At 43.5% G+C, this 19,211-nt stretch overlaps 1 protein-coding gene across 1 annotated transcript in view; it reads left to right on the top strand.

The window, feature by feature from the left end:
* Positions 1–19,211, top strand: part of LOC124719848 (ankyrin repeat domain-containing protein 65-like) — a 48,456-nt gene that overhangs the window by 26,252 nt on the left and 2,993 nt on the right. The window contains exon 2 of the mRNA XM_047245033.1: positions 5,998–6,574. Coding sequence (XP_047100989.1) covers positions 6,009–6,574 — 566 coding nt within the window. The 5' untranslated portion in view covers positions 5,998–6,008. The remainder of the gene's footprint in view (positions 1–5,997; positions 6,575–19,211) is intronic.

Genomic DNA, 19,211 nt, shown 5'->3' with positions numbered 1-19,211 from the left:
AGGTGTCCTGTAATTAAGCCAATCGAACAAAGTTGCCCTTCAAAAAAAGGTGAACTTATATTTACGTAACATCAAATATTATAGCATATACTTATATTACACTAATAATAAAGTATCAGAACTAAATAAAAACGCGAATGTTAGGAAAAAAATTTTTTGAGAGTGTTAAGACGCGAACCACCGCCCCCAAACAAAGCCTCATTACTGGACAGTGACGCTACTCATTACGCAAAACCAAAAACCGCTTCCTCCTCTTAAAAAATATTGTTACGCCTTGCTAAAAACGTTAATCGTATATAATTGTTATTAATTGAAATTTAATTATAACAAATTGTACAAAGAACAATGCGTTTTGGGTGGATCTTCAGTGTATCGCTGCTTTCAAATAGCCTACTCTCATAATACGCTCGTTACAATAATTATTTTGCCATGAATACGATGTTTGTCATTATTTTATTGGAACGAATCACACAGTTAACAACGGGTTTTCCAGTGATTCTCAATTTGGTGGTGCTCAGAAACCGCATTTATACATATAGGCTTGAAATGAACGCCAATGTGGCGCCTCACATCTCTGTACTGAAGGGAGACGACGTGCGTGTGACGTAGGTGGCGTTGTGCCATCTCATTGGTCAACGCTCAGACGCACGCTCAGAATATCTGACGTGCCAGATATTGCTCTGCACGTTCGGAAAGACTCCCGAACGTGCTATTCCACGCTATGACGTCAGAAACTGGGTACGCTCAACGTTCGGATGCACGGTCCGTGTGCCGACGGCTTAAAGGCATTGCTCGTCGGCAGCTTGTGGCAACAGCTGTTCCTAAAGTCGCTCCACATAACAAGTTTGGGCCCACAGGACTGTCGTGGGATATCCGTGTCCGCCAGACGTCACCGCACTGTCGCCACTCACGACCACACAGTACTGCCCTGGCCGTGTTCCGCAGACCTCGCCGCGCACCGCGCCTACCCCCCACCACCTGTCGGCCGCCGGCAGCTCTCCCCTCCCCTCCCCTCCCCCTACTTCAGCCCCCTCCTACGCGCCCACCGACAACACTTCTTACTAGTGGTTGGCCAAACGGTTATTCTGGAGTAACCGTTATCACGGTTCCAGTTATTCTTTGATAACCATTATTTTTAACGGTTATCAATAACTGTCAAGTTATTTTTCACTACCAAATACTGCGACGGGGTTAAGTTAAATAACGACGTGGTTGGAATCTATCATTTTAGTTTTCACTATAACTGCTAGTAGTGCGAAATGGCAGCAATGTCGTATGAATCGTGTCATAACCTTAGCAAATTAACTCTGGGTAGATTTAAGTTGATTTTAGAAGGATTATTAGTGTTTCATATAATGTGTGTAGCTTATCGGTCGCTATTGGAAATATTATCCTCGCAGCTGCAACAGAAAGTAGGCGGAACTTCGCCACAGCTCTGTTTAAAAATGGTTCAAATGGCTCTGACCACTATGGGACTTCACATCTGAGGTCATCAGTCCCCTAGAACTTAGAAATACTTAGACATAACCAACCTAAGGACATCACACACATCTGCGCCCGAGGCAGGATTCGAACCCGCGACCGTAGCGGGCGTGCGGTTCCAGACTGAAGAGCCTAGAACCGCTCGGCCACAACGGCCGGCCTGCACTGTTGAAGTAAAATGTTAACAACGTGCGTTTTTAAGTACGAAGTAACATGTAAACTGAATACTGTAGGTTAAATTCGAAGCTTAATTTCTTGTGCTGCTCACTTAATAGAATAAGTGTAAAGCCTTGTAATAGAACAAAAAACATATACGTAATGTGACAGATTCGTTTACTCCTGTCTTGTACAAGATAGGTGTATTGGGGAAAGTGTGAGTACGCTAATCCAAGGTTAATGTGAGATTTGGAAAACTGCTCGATTTCGATTAGGAAGGGCATACCACAGAATTGATGAAGCGCCCAAAGAAGTCGGTCTTTGCAGTGAGAATGATGTCAGATGTAGGAGACATTACCGAATTCATACTTAATGTCACTTTCAGGATCTACATTACCTCCACTAGTTACATTAACTGATATAGTTAAAGTAGATTCTACTCGACTGTCCATAAATAACAAACATCGTCAAAAACCTTCTCTTGTACTTTAGTTATCATTATAACTGCTAGTAGAGCGAAATAGCAGCAATGTCGTATGAATCGTGTCATAACCTTAGCACATTAACTCTGGGTAGATTTCAGTTGATTTTAGAAGGATTATTAGTGTTTCATATAATATGTGTGTAGCTTATCGGTCGCTATTGTCTGTTCAAGCTTGCTAATCTTCGAAGCACTTACACTGAATGAAAGTCCTTCCTCTTTTTTCGTATTTACAAAATCTTTCACTTTCCATGTTACTCAGTGTCTCAATACGCGCGCGCGCGCGCGCGCGCGCGCGCGCGCGCGCACACACACACACACACACACACACACACACACACACACACACACACACACACACACACACACACACACAGAACAAATGTAACAAACTTACCTTTCGTTGAATGATGCAGCCTCGGCGTGCTAAAACTGAGAGTCCGACCTCCTCCGTCTGCCGTACCAGTTTCAGGGTCCCCGCTCGTCGTGTAAGTTGGCATCGCGGCCCTGCCGTACCGCTGGTCGCTGATACCGCTGTGACGCTGTCTGCTGCTTCGATGTGCCCTCGTTGTTATTGTGACTGTTCAACATCTTTCTTCTAAGTATGTCTGGCAACTTGAAACGGTTTCCATTCAAACTTCTGCATGTAACAATTTACTAAATTTTTCATTATCATTCACGATTAGGTCTCTCACAAAGTTTCTCTCAACCACGGATTCAATGTACTACGGCTTTTTAACTGTTTTCCCGGCCTATGCACCATGTGGGGCAGCGTGGTTCCTTCTGTCCTGCACCTGCTTGTGAACTCGTTGCAGCAGATCGCCGGTAGGAAAGCCGAGCAGAAACCTACCGTACTGCGACCCGCCCTAGGCTGCTGCATACAACGTAACTATTCTAAGAATTCGGAAAAGGTCTTAATTTTGAGTGAAAGGTAGAAGTACTCATAAAACTTCGGTATAATCTGAAGTTAGAATTAAAAGTTCGCTGCGAAGCCCGTGCTAATCCTAACACAGCCATGCACTAACCCTTTCATTCACGTTAGCAAGTCTATGGCAACGTATATCCCGAAATCTGAACAGCTACTAAGTAAGAATTGCTCTTATACGATAATGCTCGCCACACTATTAAGTTCATCGGTATCTAATACAATCAAGGTTTCGGTGACCGATCTGCTCAATATGCCAAGCGGAATTTGTCTTTTCTCATGCACAAAATTACTTACAAAATCCGTACTTTCTAAAAAAAAAAGAACAGAATAAATTTGCCATCACTTTAAAGCACTTTTGAGTCGTGTACCACAGCTAAAACTGGCAAATTATAACTTCCTTTGGAGCTCATACTACACACAACCGTACCATTGAAAGGCTGGACTCCGACTCCTCTAGACTGGCGTAAGCATTCTGTATCCAAGACAAAAGACGCACGAAGAATACTCCTTTCTAATTGATCAGTTTTGTTTAAGGCCAATAGAAATACATTATCCTCCCGCGTTAGCCCGGGCTTTTCATGACTGACCAATCGCCAAATTACACACTTTCGAATTGTACTTTTTTCGGAAATAAATATTTAACTTTATGGTATTTTATTTATACTTTACGTGATTAACTGTTTTGATTTGCACTCGAATTAACTTCCCTTTTAGCATAAACTTACTTAACATTATTTGATACTGTAAGGTGGCATCGGTCCTGCACCTTACAGGAGTCCATTTAACGTGACTATAATCACTTTGCGAGCACTTGACGTCAATAAAAACGACTGAGCGGCGGCGCTGTCGCTTTGGAGATGAGTAGTTGGTAAATAATCTGAAATACGGCGTAGGAAATGTATGTGGAAACACATCGGCACGCAGGCTAGGTAATACAGTGAGAATTACGCGTTTTTCTAATCATAAAACTTTGCAGATACGCAGTATGCGAGACAGAGCTCGGCTACCTCCCCGCCTAGCCGCAGAAGGCCGCAGCCTGACGGCAGAAATGGTCAACTGGGGAAGTTCTGTAATCAGTTTAGAGAGGCCACAGCTGCCGCCAGCCTCTGAGGCTGCAGATGCTCAGGTGTTTACCAAAACAGAGCAGTGGGTAGCTGGACAGGCTTTCCTGCGCGTGCCCTCGCCTATGTCCCGCTAATTTTACGCCTCCGAGTAACTCAAATGGTGCAGGCCAGGAGTTCCGAATAACAACTTTCAATACAGGAGTCTGCGTTCGGAACGACGGGGAATTTTGCCGGGAAAATCTCGAGTGGTTTCTTAGGAGAAAAATTCCAGTAAAACTATTCTTGCCTGCACGTGTGGCTCTAGCTTTGGAAAAAACTTAAGATTCCCAGGCCATACATTGGGCGGCACATGCAAAATGGGTATTTTGAGCCTGTCTCGCGGTGTGTTTGGCTCGGTAAAAGTTGAGGTGGGACAACAGAGGTGAAGAGCGATCTTGCTCGACTCTCTGTCGAGGTCTTCCGTTCCGGGCTTTCGTACTGAGAGGACGTTAGCCAAGTCGTCTCCCGTCTTGGTCTCTCGTTCTGAGACGACGTTAGCCGCGCCAGCTCTTTGGTGCGGGGAAGACTGTCGTAATTAGAGAAGTTTACGGACAGCTGTCTGTTGTCCGAGTATTGTAGGAGTGTACTTTCCGAGACGCCACACGCCGATCGGACGGCCGCGCCGTCGGCGTCGGAGACCGCCGCTGCAACAGGAATATTACGGTGAGATCGCTCCCGCTTCGGCCTGTGTTAGGAGTAACGTTAAATAGTTGGATCACGTGCAATTGCTGTTTCCACAGAGGCTTCACGATACTTTCGGGTGTAGAGGTTCTTCGTATTTTGCGTTTTGTGTCGATGTCAGTCGGTGAGCCAAGTTATGAGAGATCGCATTTGGACCGATTAACACAGTTCACTGCCAATGCTAGTGAGGAGGGTAATTTGTAAATTGTTCTTTGTGTTTTATTCAGCATTGATCTGAAGGTTAGAATAAAATTATTGTGATTCAGTAGAGCCTTTACTTTCAGTAGTTGATTCTGAATTCACTCTTTCGCTTTATTTTATTTTTGTGTATGTGTCTGGTGTCATTGAACACCCTAAGTGTCCGTGATCATTCATATTTGGAAGTAAAAATAGGTGTGATTTGTCGCCAATACTACCACCGCAAATTAATTAGGGGTGACAGGGCCACATTTCAATCTAGCGTTATCCATTTTTGCGTACAGTTCCACGCCCAATTTCTCTGTAAGTTGTTTGTCAGGGTCGAACACACATGCAAAATTCTGCCAGCAACGGGTGGGGTGTTACAATAGAAAATTTTCCGTCGTCTGCATTCAGTGTCTTAAAAATTTGTCACGCTAGTTCGTATGGCGTTTGTCAGTATAACAATGATCTATATGAGATCTCGTGGAAATCGGGTTTTCTGCCGGATATCAGTGTCTTGCAAACGCGATATTTCGACGTCATCACTTGACGTCTTCATGAGGTGTTCCCTGAGACTGGCTGCTTGCTCGACCGGGTCGCACATTTATGTCTGCCCGGTGCCTGGTGTTCTGTTTGCCGTTCCCTAGTCGGTCCGCGCCCGCGAGTCGCGCTATCCTGCCGCTCTAGGTGTTCCCTATTCCGTCCGCGCCCACTCCGGCCGCCTCCAACTGCGGTGGTGGCCTCCTGGTGTTGCCTTCTCGGTCCGCGCCCGCGAGTGGCGCTCCCCTGCCGCTTACGGAGCTTGTTCTCCTAATAAAATGAGCTGAAAGAAACTCTTGAAAACGGTATTATTAAAGAACTGCAGTTATTCACCAGTGGCATCAGTCTGACAGAAAGTGTCGCTGGAGACAGGTGTGTTGTTTCCGGTAGAAGTATCGACAGTCCCCTGTAAGCTGAAAGGGCTGCTCGATGATGTCGTGTTTCAGAATCGTCAGCAATGGAAGCAGATAAGGACGTTACGGAGACCGTGGCCGTGGGCCTGGGTGACCACCTAGACGCCGGGGACGACGCCATGGTGATGCTCGTGGCAGGCGAGACGCGGCTGGTGGCGCACAGGGCCGTCCTGGTGGACAGGAGCCCCGTGTTCGCCGCCATGTTCGCCCACGACACCCTCGAGGCGAGCACTGGCGTGGTGAGCATCGCCGACGTGGGGGGCCCCGTGCTGAGGCAGCTGGTCTCCTACCTGTACACCCTGCGGGCTCCCCAGCTGCCCGCGATGGCCACCCAGCTGCTGGCCGCAGCGGACAAGTACGGCGTGTCGGGTCTGAAGGCGGAGTGTGAGCGGCAGGTGGCCGCCCAGCTGACCGTGGAGACCGCTGCGGCCGCAGCCGCCCTCGCAGTCCGCCACTCCTGCAGAGACCTCAGGCGGGCTGCCGTCGAATTTATGAAGACACGAACCCGTGAGGTGATGGCCACTCAGGGGTGGGCGGATGCCATGTGGAAGCAGCCACAAGACTTGATCGAAGTGAGCCCGCTGCTGTACGATCCACCACCAAAAATCAGGTTAGTGTGAGACAGCCCACTCACTTGTGTCTCTCAGTTCTGGATGTGTGTCTGCGTATTTCCAACTCTATAATTTTTGCCACTGAGTTTCTTTAGATGTGTCTATGCCATAAAATACGCCATCGTAGACAGTCGTTTCATGATAGCTTACAAAAAGGGCTTGTTTAGGTTTTGGCATCAACTGCCAGTAGAAATGGTACACTCACTGTGCGAATAGAGCATGGCCCATTCTGCTGTGGGCACAAAGCTGTATTGCCCAGCAAGGGCTCAGACACTGTGATGTGTGTAGTTTGCAGCCGGCAGCCTGTACAGGTTGCTGTAAGCCTGTTCACATAAAGTAGCGTTTAAACATCTTCAGTGCCTCTGTGGAAGATGACAATGAGACACATTTGAATAGTGCCACACTGCATAAAGATGAGACCGAGTAAGTCACTTACAACCAACACCTAGAGCAAGGTAGTGTACTGCAGAATGATTATAGAAAGGCGGCAACATATTTATAATTTTAGATTGCTGGTGTTGACCTGTGGAATTTTCTTCATGTAGTAAAGCAGACTATCAGAGTAATCACTATTCACACCTCAGTACTACAGCTTTGTCTGTTGCATAGTTGTCTGTCACTTTTTTCTATGTTCAAGCCATATATCAGTAACCAACCCAACATAATTCTTCGTTCTCTCCTAATCCAAACTCTGCATGGAAGATTCTAATTGATCTAAAGGCACGTTACATAAAAATAATAATGGTCTGCTGTCAGAGCTTGTATGGAAGATGTTCAGAAGACCAGGTGAAGTAAGCATCGGTGCTCCAGTGTATGGCTGCTCACACCTCTTGCAGCGTGAGGCCACCTCATGAGACTAGAGCCAATCCTCATGGCGGTTCTGGCTGGTCTCATAAAATTGAGTCTTCCCATCTCATTTTGTTCTCCTCTCTATTCAGCCCTTACATAAAGTTCACGTGGTACTAGGATACATTCCCTTCTGTGACACACAGAATACCATGATTTACTGTGTCTTCCATGAACAAGTTTCCCTCCCCTGTCTGCCTGTCGATTGCTCTATGGCTTTACTATAGCCACCCAGTGAACACTACAGACTTTCATTCTACTGTGACACTCACTATGACATTATATACATATATCCCATCTATTGTTGTTGCTTTCCACCTCTGATAGTTGGTGAGCATTAATGAGGGTCTGCAACCAGAGTTTCCTTTCTTTTTGCACTATCTTACAATAACATATGTCCATACAAGTCTAATAGCTATTAACACTGATAAATTATCATTTATTTTTCAGCTAGGTTTTAATACTTACGTAGTATTTTATGTGCAATTTGCATATTGGAAATCTTGTGTTTGACATGACACTACGTGCATTCCGTGAACCAGTTTTAATGAACTTGTAGCCAGTATTGTAAATCATTCAGTGTGTTTCTTTTATTCAATAAAGACTAACATGAAAATTCATGTTTGAAACAATGAACATATTAGAATTGTTATTTATGTTCTTGAAAAAACTTAAAACATCACTCCAAACTCGTTCTGCACCCTGTGGGAAATGACACAGGCTCTTAAGTTTGAGAAAGTTTTTATAAACGGTAATATTTTTACTAACAGTAATTTTTATTTATTTATCTATTTACATGTCAAGTTCCATAGGACCAAATTGAGGAGCAAATCTCCAAGGTCATGGAACGTGTCAGTACATGAACATACAACATAAAAGTAATAATGGATAAAAATAAATGTTCATGAACCTGAAAGAAAATCAGTCCATAAGTTTAATCAAACGCTATCAGCAATACAATGAGAATCATAATTTTTCAAGGAACTCAGCAACAGAATAGGAGTGACCCATGAGGAAACTCTTCAGTTTATATTTGAAAGCACGTGGATTACTGCTAAGATTTTTGAATTCGAGTGGCAGCTTATTGAAAATGGATGCAGCAGTATACTGCACACCTTTTTGCACAAGAGTTAAGGAAGTCCGATCCAAGTGGAGGTTTGATTTCTGCCGAGTATCAACCGAGTGAAAGCTGCTTATTGTTGGAAATAATCTAATATTGGTAACAAGACACGACAATAAGATATATACATATTGAGAGGCCAGTGTCAAAATACCCAGACTCGTGAACAGAGGTCGACAACAGGTTCGTGAAATCACACCACATATTGCCCGAACCGCCCGTTTCTGAGCCAAAAATATCCATCTAGAATGGGAAGAGTTACCCCAAAACATAATACCATACAACATAAGTGAATGAAAATAAGCAAAGTAGACTAATTTACGTGTCGAAGTATCACTCACTTTCGATATCGTTCGAATAGTGAAAATAGCAGTATTAAGTCTTTGAACGAGAACCTGAACGTGGGCTTTCCACGACAGCTTACTATCTGAACACCTAGGAATTTGAACTGTTCAGTTTCACTAATCATATGCCCGTTCTGTGAGATTAAAACGTCAGGTTTTGTTGAATTGTGTGTTAGAAACTGTAAAAACTGAGTCTTACTGTGATTCAACGTTAGTTTATTTTCTACGAGCCATGAACTGAGGTCATGTACTGCACTACTTGAAACTGAGTCAATGTTGCACACAACATCCTTTACTACCAAGCTAGTGTCATCAGCAAACAGAAATATTTTAGAGTTACCCATGATGGTAGAGGGCATATAATTTATATAAATAAGGAACAGGAGCGGCCCCAACACTGATCCCTGTGGCACCCCCCACTTGACAGTACCCCACTCAGATCCCACATCATGGCCATTATAAACATCGTGAAAAATGACCTTTTGCTGCCTGTTGCTAGAGTAAGAGGTGAACCAATTGTGAGCTACTCCCATTATTCTGTAATGGTCCAACTTCTGGAGCAATATTGTGAGACCAACGCAGTCAAATGCCTTTGTTAAATCAAAAAATACGCCAAGTGTTCGAAACTTTTTGTTTAGCCCATCCAGCACCCCACGGAGAAAAGAGAATATAGCATTTTCAGTTGTCAAACGACTTCTAAAGCCGAACTGTACATTTAATAGCAAATCGTGTGATATAAAATGATCAATTAACCTTACATACACAGCCTTTTCAATAACTTTTGCAAACACTGATGGCATAGAAATAGGTCTAAAATTATCTACATTATCCCTTTCTCCCATTTTATAAAGCGGCTTTATTACTGAGTACTTTAATGACTCAGGAAACTAGCCATTCCTAAAGGAAAACTTACAAATATGGCTAAATGCAGGGCTAACATGTGCAGCACAGTACTTTAATAGTCTGCTAGACACTCCATCATAACCATGAGAGTCCTTAGTCTTCAGTGATTTAATTATTGACTCAATCTGCCTCTTGTCTGTATCACAGAGTATTTCAGACGTCAATCTCGGAAAGGCATTTGCTAAGGAATTTATATGATTTCCTGTACAAACTAAATTTTTACTTAATTCACCGCGAATGCTCCGAAAATAATTGTTAAATACTGTACATATATCTGATTTACCAGTAACAGAAATATTATTACTGCGAACTGACTTTATATCATCAACCTTGTGCTGCTGACCAGACACTTCCTTCACAACTGACCATATGGCTTTAATTTTATCCTGTGAATTAGATATTCTATTTGCATACCACATACTTTTTGCCTTGCTAATAACATTTTTAAGCACCTTACAATACTGTTTGAAGCGGGCTACTGTAGCTTGATTGTGACTACTTCTAACATTTTGATATAATTCCCGCTTTGTTCTACACAATATCCTTATCCCACTAGTCAGCCAACCGGACTGTCCATTACTGCTAGTACCCCGTTTAGAATGTTGTAATGGAAAGCAACTCTCAAAGAGCATGAGAAATGTGTTACGGAAAGCATTCTATTTATCATCTATATTATCGGCACTATAAACATCTTACCACTCTTGTTCCTTGACAAGTTTTGCAAAACTCTCTACTGCTGTTGGATTAACTTTCCTACGTAGTTTGTAATTAAATAAGACATTGGTTTGAGTACAAAAACCTTTTAGTGTTAAAATTTGTGCATCATGGTCTGTGTTTCGGTTGGCAGGAGAGCCAACACTGTGTTACTAGGAGGAGGCCGAAAGGCACGCGTTTTAGCTCACGCAGGCTGGCGTGAGGTCTGGAACAGGACAAGGAAATTACAGTTTAGAAAAAAGGATGTAGCTGGTGGAATACTTAACTTTAATCCGTTAATGGTGAACGTCGGTCTTGACAGTACATGATTCAATATCAATAGTAACTGATAATGGCGCCTTGCTAGGTCGTAGCAAATGATGTAGCTGAAGGCTACGCTAAACTATCGCCTCGGCAAATGAGAGCGTATTTTGTCAGTGAACCATCGCTAGCAAAGTCGGTTGTACAACTGGGGCGAGTGCTAGGGAGTCTCTCTAGACTAGACCTGCCGTGTGGCGGCGCTCGGTCTGCAATCACTGACAGTGGCGACACGCGGGTCCGACGTATACTAACGGACCGCGGCCGATTTAAAGGCTACCACCTAGCAGGTGTGGTGTCTGGCGGTGACACCACAGTCTGAAAGGCCATTCACCCTTTTACTAAAAGAATGCTCACCTAGTAATGAAGAATGAATAAAAATATTGTCTATGACTGTGCTACTGCTCCCCTGCACCCTAGTTGGAAAAAACACAGTCTGCATCAGATCATATGAATTTAGGAGATCTACCAACATCCTTTTTCTTGCACAATCATGTACAAAATTAATACTGAAGTCACCACATTTAACTACTTTCTGGTACTTCCGACAAAGTGAATCAAAAACCCTCTCTAGCTTAAGCAAAAATGCTTTGAAGTTGGAGTTAGGGGACCTATAAACAACAGCAATTAGAAGTTTAGTTTCACTAAATTCAACTAATGCTGCACAACTTTCAAATATCTGTCCAGTGCAGTCTCGTGATACGTCTATGGACTCAAAAGAAATACTGTTTTTTACGTACAGAGCCACTCCTCCACCCCACAAGGAACTCCTTGAGAAACAGCCAGCTAATCTGTAGCCTGGTAAAGGAAGCCTCTGAATTATCAAATTATTTAAGTGGTGCTCTGATATACCAATAATTACAGAGTTAACATCTATTAGCAGTTCACAAACTTTCTCTAATACCTCTTATATTTTGATGAAATATGCTAATTCCTTCTCTACTTGGAAACATTACATCCTCTGGAGGTGAGCCCTTTGTTACAGGCACTTCCTTTAAGCAGGTATACCTATCAGCTGACTTCAGTCTAAAAAAGGTGCAGCTCTAACACCAACTACTACAGGAATTTTTCCATGAGTGATACCACTACCACCACCACCACCACCACCACCCACTACACTGTCACCTATAAGATTAGCCAGCCTCCCCTTCCCACACCTGTTGAGGTGCAGGCCATGCCTAGTGAAACCCCATCTACTGATAGACCCAACTGGCACCACTGAGATGTGATCCATGCCCTCCACCATCAGTGCCCTCCCCAGCCCCACATTAACGCACCTAACAGCTCCATTAAGGTGAGGCCGAGCATGACGCTGAAACAGTTGCACGAAATGCACATTAGTGCCACCAGATTGAGTAGCTGTCTTAACCAAGTCACCACTGACATCATATTCCCCGTCCCTATCGAGACTGTTCCCTGCTCCACCCACTATCACTGCCTGATCCTCTTTCGTAAAATTCTTACATAACTCCCCTATGCTTTCAGTCACCTGAGCCAACCCTGCACTACTGCATTAGGCTTCACAATGCTGGTGACCTGGTACTCACTCCCCAACACTTCCTGCAACTGCTGGCCCACACCTTTACCGTGGGAACTACCTAGCAGCAGAACCTTCTTTCTGCTAGACTTTGCAACTAACCTAGGCCTCCTAATTGCTGAGGACTGCTGCAAGTTACCTACATCTACGGCTACACGAGGCTCCTCTCCTCTCCACTCAACTCTGACAGTTGGTTGTATCTATTGCATGTATGCAAAGTGAAACTGTCTGAATACCTCCTCTTCCTAGCTACCTTCTTGCCAACTGCCAGTTCCCATTCCCCACCACCCTTCACCCTCCTCAACCTATCTAGTTCCTCCTTTGCGCATTGTAACTGGACCTGAAGGGCACAGATCTTACGGTCCTGCTCCTCTATTAACTTGTTTCTACTACAGATTCTACATTCCCAGGAGAAAATCATGCTAAAATGACCACTGGCTTCCCCACTGCATTCCCCCCAATGAAAATACTTTGAACAAATCCCACACCGTAATCCACTACTCACAAACCTACGACAGACCTTTCACTCATGGTAAAATTTTACAGTTACTGAAAAAAACTATACGTCTACATTACCAAAGTTCAGTTACACCAGTAGAACTATTTGTGCATATTTTACAAGTTATCTTGTTGATGTGTATTAGATCCATACTGTAATTAGTGATCTTAACCCAAGCCACTGCCTCATACTTCTCACACTAATGGGTGTCAGTTGCAGACACATATACAATGTTTGGTTCTGGAGCTGCCGCGGTCTTTCTCTGATTTCACTCCCCCTCCCCCTCAAAAATTATACTTAGTTTCACACTAAAATTCTTAGAATTTTAATAATTAAAATAAGATGGATACAATGGCATGCAAGCAGAATTATTTTTTACTTCATACAGTGAAGTGATACAGTGCTTTCCTATTTTTCAGGGAGGATGTCTCATGATCCCATGTTCATCCTCCTCCCCTTGTATCCATGCCAGGCCTTCTAGACATCAGTTCTCATGGAATTTACCATTCACATCTACTGTATATGGAGGACAAACTTAATTTAATTTCAGTATCAAGTCCACAGCACAACTTAATACATCATCAGTCACAAACATTGCTCATAACCCCTCCCCTCTATACACACACACATCAGTACATCAGTGTTTGTTTTTCCGTGACTGGGCTATGACATAGCTTACTTTAACTGCCTCATGGTTTCATGTGTGCCTACAAAGGGAGGACCCTCGTTCGAAAAATACTTAAATTTCTGTCAACCATATTATTTAGATTTATATTGTAATACTTTCATGACGAGTAACTGTTGCACTGCCACAGCCTCTTTCTGTTGTCAAGTCACTAGTTCCACCTTGCTGCACTGCCTGCTGTACTGAATTTCCCCTCCTTTGAAACACACTGTCAACCATTTCGTTATCTGTACCTTTCAAAGGTCAGGTTTTAAAACACGCTGTGAATGCTGTCTGATGATCGAAGTATCACATTAATAACATTAAAATTTTTTTCACAACCAGATGAGTGTCGTGCCTGTACAATTTATATGCATGTGTTATCATGCTCAGAAGAAGCCAAATGACCTGAACTGTGTTCCACCTGGTTTCTATGCAGCCACATAACCTAACGGTCTTGCAGTTTGTCTGCTCTCTTTCTGATACAGTCGTTTCACTACACAATATTATTACTACAACAGACCACTAGAGAAAACTGCCCTTTACGGTTATAGTCCATATGAAAACCAATTCCACAATAACGTAAATATCAGAAGATCTGTTACCAGAGGTGACAGTCGTCAGTGCTTGTAAGCTCAAGTTCATTAAAATAAATGACATTGCCAAAGTCAAAATTCAACTTCAGACTACATGGTTTTGTATTGGACTGGGACCCAGGACTCCAATCCACTCACTACTGTCTTGGCTAACAAAGCACGAGAGATCTTAACTATCATTTTAACCACATGTAACAGCATTAAAACTTGATATGATGGGGCATAAAGTTTTGTTTTGGGCAGAGATTGTGAATGAAGCAAAATAAAATTTGATGTATCGAAATTTTTCACCAGTAGAGGGATGATGAAACTGAAATGATTTTACAACAAAGTATTCACCTGCTGCGTTCCGAACTCAGCACATATCACGCTGTTTTCTAGCCACATATAGAAGCACAATGTCGGTTTATTTCACCACTAGCAAGATATGCTCGTATCTGAACTAGAAATTATGCGAGAAATAGTTAATCCTTCAAAGTGTTGCAAACTGCAATGCATACACCCACAACAACGTATAAAATGGTGGTCTGTGCTATTATGTGACTAAAAGCCAGACACTTAAATCATTCCCCAGTCGCCAGGAAACGTAATGTTACAACCAGGCTGGAACATAACAGGGCATGTACTGCTATTTTATAAGTGATCTAGGTTGGTATGATCACAAAACACACAAATATATGATTTAATTCTTACTTTCGAGAAGGTGAGATAGGCTCCCTCATGACTGTATTGCACTTGCTAGTTCCATCTTCTGTTGTAGACAGCAGATTCTCGAAACAGACCATGTCCATCCTCACAAGACTTCTATTGAACCACAGGTGTGCAGAGTCCCAAAAGGAAACTGCCGGGGCCCGAGGGCCTCCCGGCAGACTTATAGCAGGTTGTGGAGGCCAAAAACTGCTCGTAGTGTGTAATGAAATAATGAATTCTGACGGAAAAATTTCAAAGGAATTTTTTGAAGGAATCGTGGTGCTAGTTCCGAAACAGCCACACAGTGCACAGTAAAAAACTTAAGACCAGTTACCCTCCTGAATAGCGATTACAAAATTGTAGTGCACGTTCTTGACTGCAGAGTAAAAATGTCAATGCATGAGGTAACTGGCCCATATGAATCTAGTGCAGGTAGACACAGATCAGTCATTCAAACTGTCTGTGAATATAGACACGTTCTAGCTATGACACATGTTCCCAGGCATCAGTGCGCTGTACCCGGCCGGAGTGGCAGAGCGGTTCTAGGCGCTACACTCTGGAGGAACCGCGTGACCGCTACGGTCGCAGGTTCGACCCTGCCTCGGACATGGATGTGTGTGATATCCTTAGGTTCGTTAGGTTTAAGTAGTTCTAAGTTCTAGGGCACTGATGATCTCAGAAGTTAAGTCCCATAGTGCTCAGAGCCATTTTTTCAGTGCGCTGTACATCGCTCGACTTTGAGAATGCTTTCGATAGGTGAGCCATCAGTGCCTTCTTGAAACAATGACCGTACTGGATTTTCCCAAGTGTTTTGCCGACATCGCTGGTAGAATTTTGAAGAACAGCAACTCGAAAAACAGCACCTCAAAAATCACGATTAATGGTCAGCTAACCAGACAACTTGGGTTCACAAGTTGGGTGCGACACGGTTGTCCTATGTCGACGGCCTTGTTTGCCATTGCCACTGGACCTCTGCTAGCCACTCTGCAGAAAGAGCTACGAGGGCTGCACATACATGGCCAGAGTATAAAAAAAATGGTTCAAATGGCTCTGAGCACTATTCGACTCAACATCTGAGGTCATCAGTCCCCTAGAACTTAGAACTACTTAAACCTAACTAACCTAAGGACACCACACACATCCATGCCCGAGGCAGGATTCGAACCTCTGACCGTAGCAGTCACGCGGTTCCCGACTTTAGCGCCTAGAACCGCACGGCCACCGCGGCCGGCGCCAGAGTATCGTTTGTGGGTCTCGTGATCACCGGCGAAGGTGACTGGGAGAAGGCATTGCAGGTAATCAGCAAACACGAACTTGCATGAGTGCGAAGCTGAGCAACACTAAATCACTCGTGGAATATCTTTGCAAAACATGTGGTCATCCAAATGCAAATCTTGGGTATCGGCTACAGGTATAACATAAATCGTACTACATCTGCGAACTAGGAAAATCCTTGCCAGCGTTCCAGCTAGCGTCAAAGAACATAGCGCGAGAAGACTTGACGATATCTAAAAGGCCAGCTTTGCAAGTATGTATGTGGTTTCTAAAGTCAACAGCGTGGCATAGGTTGTACCCATTCCACGTGAAACAGCAGCAAGATTTCTCTCAGCTTCGAGTCATTTTGTAACTCGTGGTAACATTTTGAAGGTAAAGTTTGACACGTTAACTCCACAGCTGAAAATGTGGAGGGGGGGACTAAATCTCACATATGTATGGAGAAAGTCACAAACTCTCTTCCTGCGTTCAACATATGAGCTATGGAAGAAGACACCCATGAACCTCACGTCCCACTTACCAGACGAAATTACTTCCACTGTCTTGCGCCCACCGATAGAAGTAGGGCACGTCCCCAATCGTTTTTATAATTTTGAACAACTTTAATTCGAACTCAGTTATACCCAAACCAGAGTTCGCCCGTCAAATATGATAAAAGTTAGGAACATATACGTGGAATTAACGGAAAACGAAAGCAGAAATGTGACTGCACAAAAAGTAGTCGCACTACAGCTGGGAGATCATTTGGATAAACAGCAGCACTCCTCACCTACCAACAATTTTTTGAATCATATAGACGTGCCATGTCCATCTACAATGAAGAAATGGTGTAAACTGGCCACAAGGACGAACAACGTGTTACCTGGTAACAGAGGGAAACAAATCGAGCAGACGTTGCGTGAGGCGCCGCACGCACGCCGGGCGCAAGCGGACGTGGCGCGGGACCACGGGGTGGCGCCCCCCCCCCCCCCCCCCCCCCCCACGCGTGTGCTTCGCTGAGGCGAAAAACTACAAGAGAAACTTCGCAGTTCTTTTTAGTTAATATAGTTACGTGAAACAGTCTGAAAAGTGAATAGGAAAAGACGTAAATACGATAACAACATAACGAATCGTCCTAAAGCTCTTTTTTTCTTAAACGGTATTTTTTTTATTTATGTTTAAGGAAACAGAAATCTACTCTAAAATACGTAGCTCAGGAGTACCTTATTCTATGTTGAAGGAATCTCATAGGACAATTTTGTCCTCAAGAGAGAAGATTTCGTTCATTTTAATAAATGTTATTTACCTAATTCTGTACGCCAAAACTTGTTTTAACCAGAAGAAGGGACTGTCCTGATTTCTACTATTATGCATTACATTCAGAAATCGCAGCATGGAGCTTCCAGCGAGTGGAAGATAACAGAAGACCAACTTGGCAAACATACCTCAGGAAATGACGCACTGGGCGACTTACAAGATACTGCGAAATAAATCGAAAACAAACAACCGTGAACACGTAACTTCCAAGTCGTCGCTCACAGCTGAGATAGTTTCTGTGAAGACATGGTCTTCTTGATGAAGTATTAAAAATAAAAAATCATCCGCGAAAATATTGGATCGCCTCGGTGACACACGGGGGATGCATCGTGGGCAGGCCTCGGAGTCCTCAACTGCTGGCCTCCTTGGCCCCGCCTGCCTGGTGCTGACCAGTGACTCCCGGAAAAAGAATGTCGGTACATCACAGAGAGAGCAGACAGCTGAGACAGGTATAAGGGCGGCACGGCAGACAAGTCTGTGGATTCTTGGCCCCTGCCCTCTTTGTCGCGACCTTCCTGGCACTGACACCCTAAAAAAATAAAAAAGTAAAGCTTTGTAATGGAAGATATCGTGTAGAGAAAAGGATGCTGTAGTGGTTAAAAAATAAAATTGAAAAAAGTTAAGGCGGCCAGTTTTAGTATGCACGTAGTGGCTTTGAACCCCATCCCTCCATGAAGGTATCAGTTAAAGAAGCTGAAATGATTCGAGCTACCTAGGCTCAACATCTGGCTTCGTTTCTGACACCAGGCAATCATTTTCAACAAGCAGAAGCAGCATCTCTCCCACCTCTGGTAACCTGGAGGAGAGTCAGTACAGAGGCGGAAGTCATGCCAGGTCGAAACTCTGTCACCAGTTACCTTTCTTACACGATATTTTCTTTTTTTTTAAATCAATGAGCCAATCGACGTGCAAGGTCACAGGGGAACTTGACTCTTATTGCATTGGTGCTGGAGATGTGGAAAATATCGGTGCTGCACTCAAATCTCCCTTTTCGTCACGTCTGATCCCTTTGAGATGATACATTTCCGCCCTTTCATTGTTTCTGCATGACTGCAAAGTCCTCAAGACCTTCACAAAAGACACGTGTCTGGGTTCGAATCCTGGCCTGTCATTTCAAGTTCACATGCACACACAAAAGAACATGTGACAAATTACTATGGTTTTTAACAATTCTCCGGACTTTGTCAACAATAATTATGGGTACTGGTTTCGACTCGCAAGTCAAACGTGGAACTTTTCGTCATATCATGTCAGTTTGAGCTAGGAGCTCCTGGTTAAAACGAATTTGATAATCAACGTCTCTTTGTATGTAGCCAACAACGATGTGTGTAATGTTAGATTCATAGTCAGCACAGATAGTTTCGACATATGCACATTTCACTGCTGTGTAAGTAAACCGATATGTGACATCTACGCTTGACTAGAAGTGAACGTAGTGGGGTGCAGGGTTCGAAACCTGGTAAGGTAAACATTTCCATCTCGTCATCTCAGTTTATCATCGCGCTACTGGTTAAAAGTGACGATTTCTAATGTTTGATTGTGCTTACTTAAGTGTCGGATTAAGTCCGGGGTTGCAATCTCCGGCCAACAGAAAACTTTGTCATGTCATTTCAAGTTTACACATGGGCACTCTTCCTCACTTGTGATTGAAACCATATTTATCATATTTCATGTTACTGTTAACAGGAGTAATAGCTGCTGGATTGTATTCAGAGAGTGTAATGCAGAAACAAAATTTTTGTTGTACAATTTCAAGGTGAAAGTTGCTTTTTGAAACGTTGGCTATGTAATGAATTCGCATGTACAATCGTAATGGCTGTGTAATCTCTAATACCATGTTTTCTGATATTTGCAT

Source organism: Schistocerca piceifrons, chromosome 11 (assembly GCF_021461385.2).
Source record: "Schistocerca piceifrons isolate TAMUIC-IGC-003096 chromosome 11, iqSchPice1.1, whole genome shotgun sequence".
NCBI classification, from domain to species: Eukaryota; Metazoa; Arthropoda; class Insecta; order Orthoptera; family Acrididae; genus Schistocerca; species Schistocerca piceifrons.
Note: the sequence above shows the minus strand (reverse complement) of the source record. Positions and strands in the feature narration are given on the sequence as shown.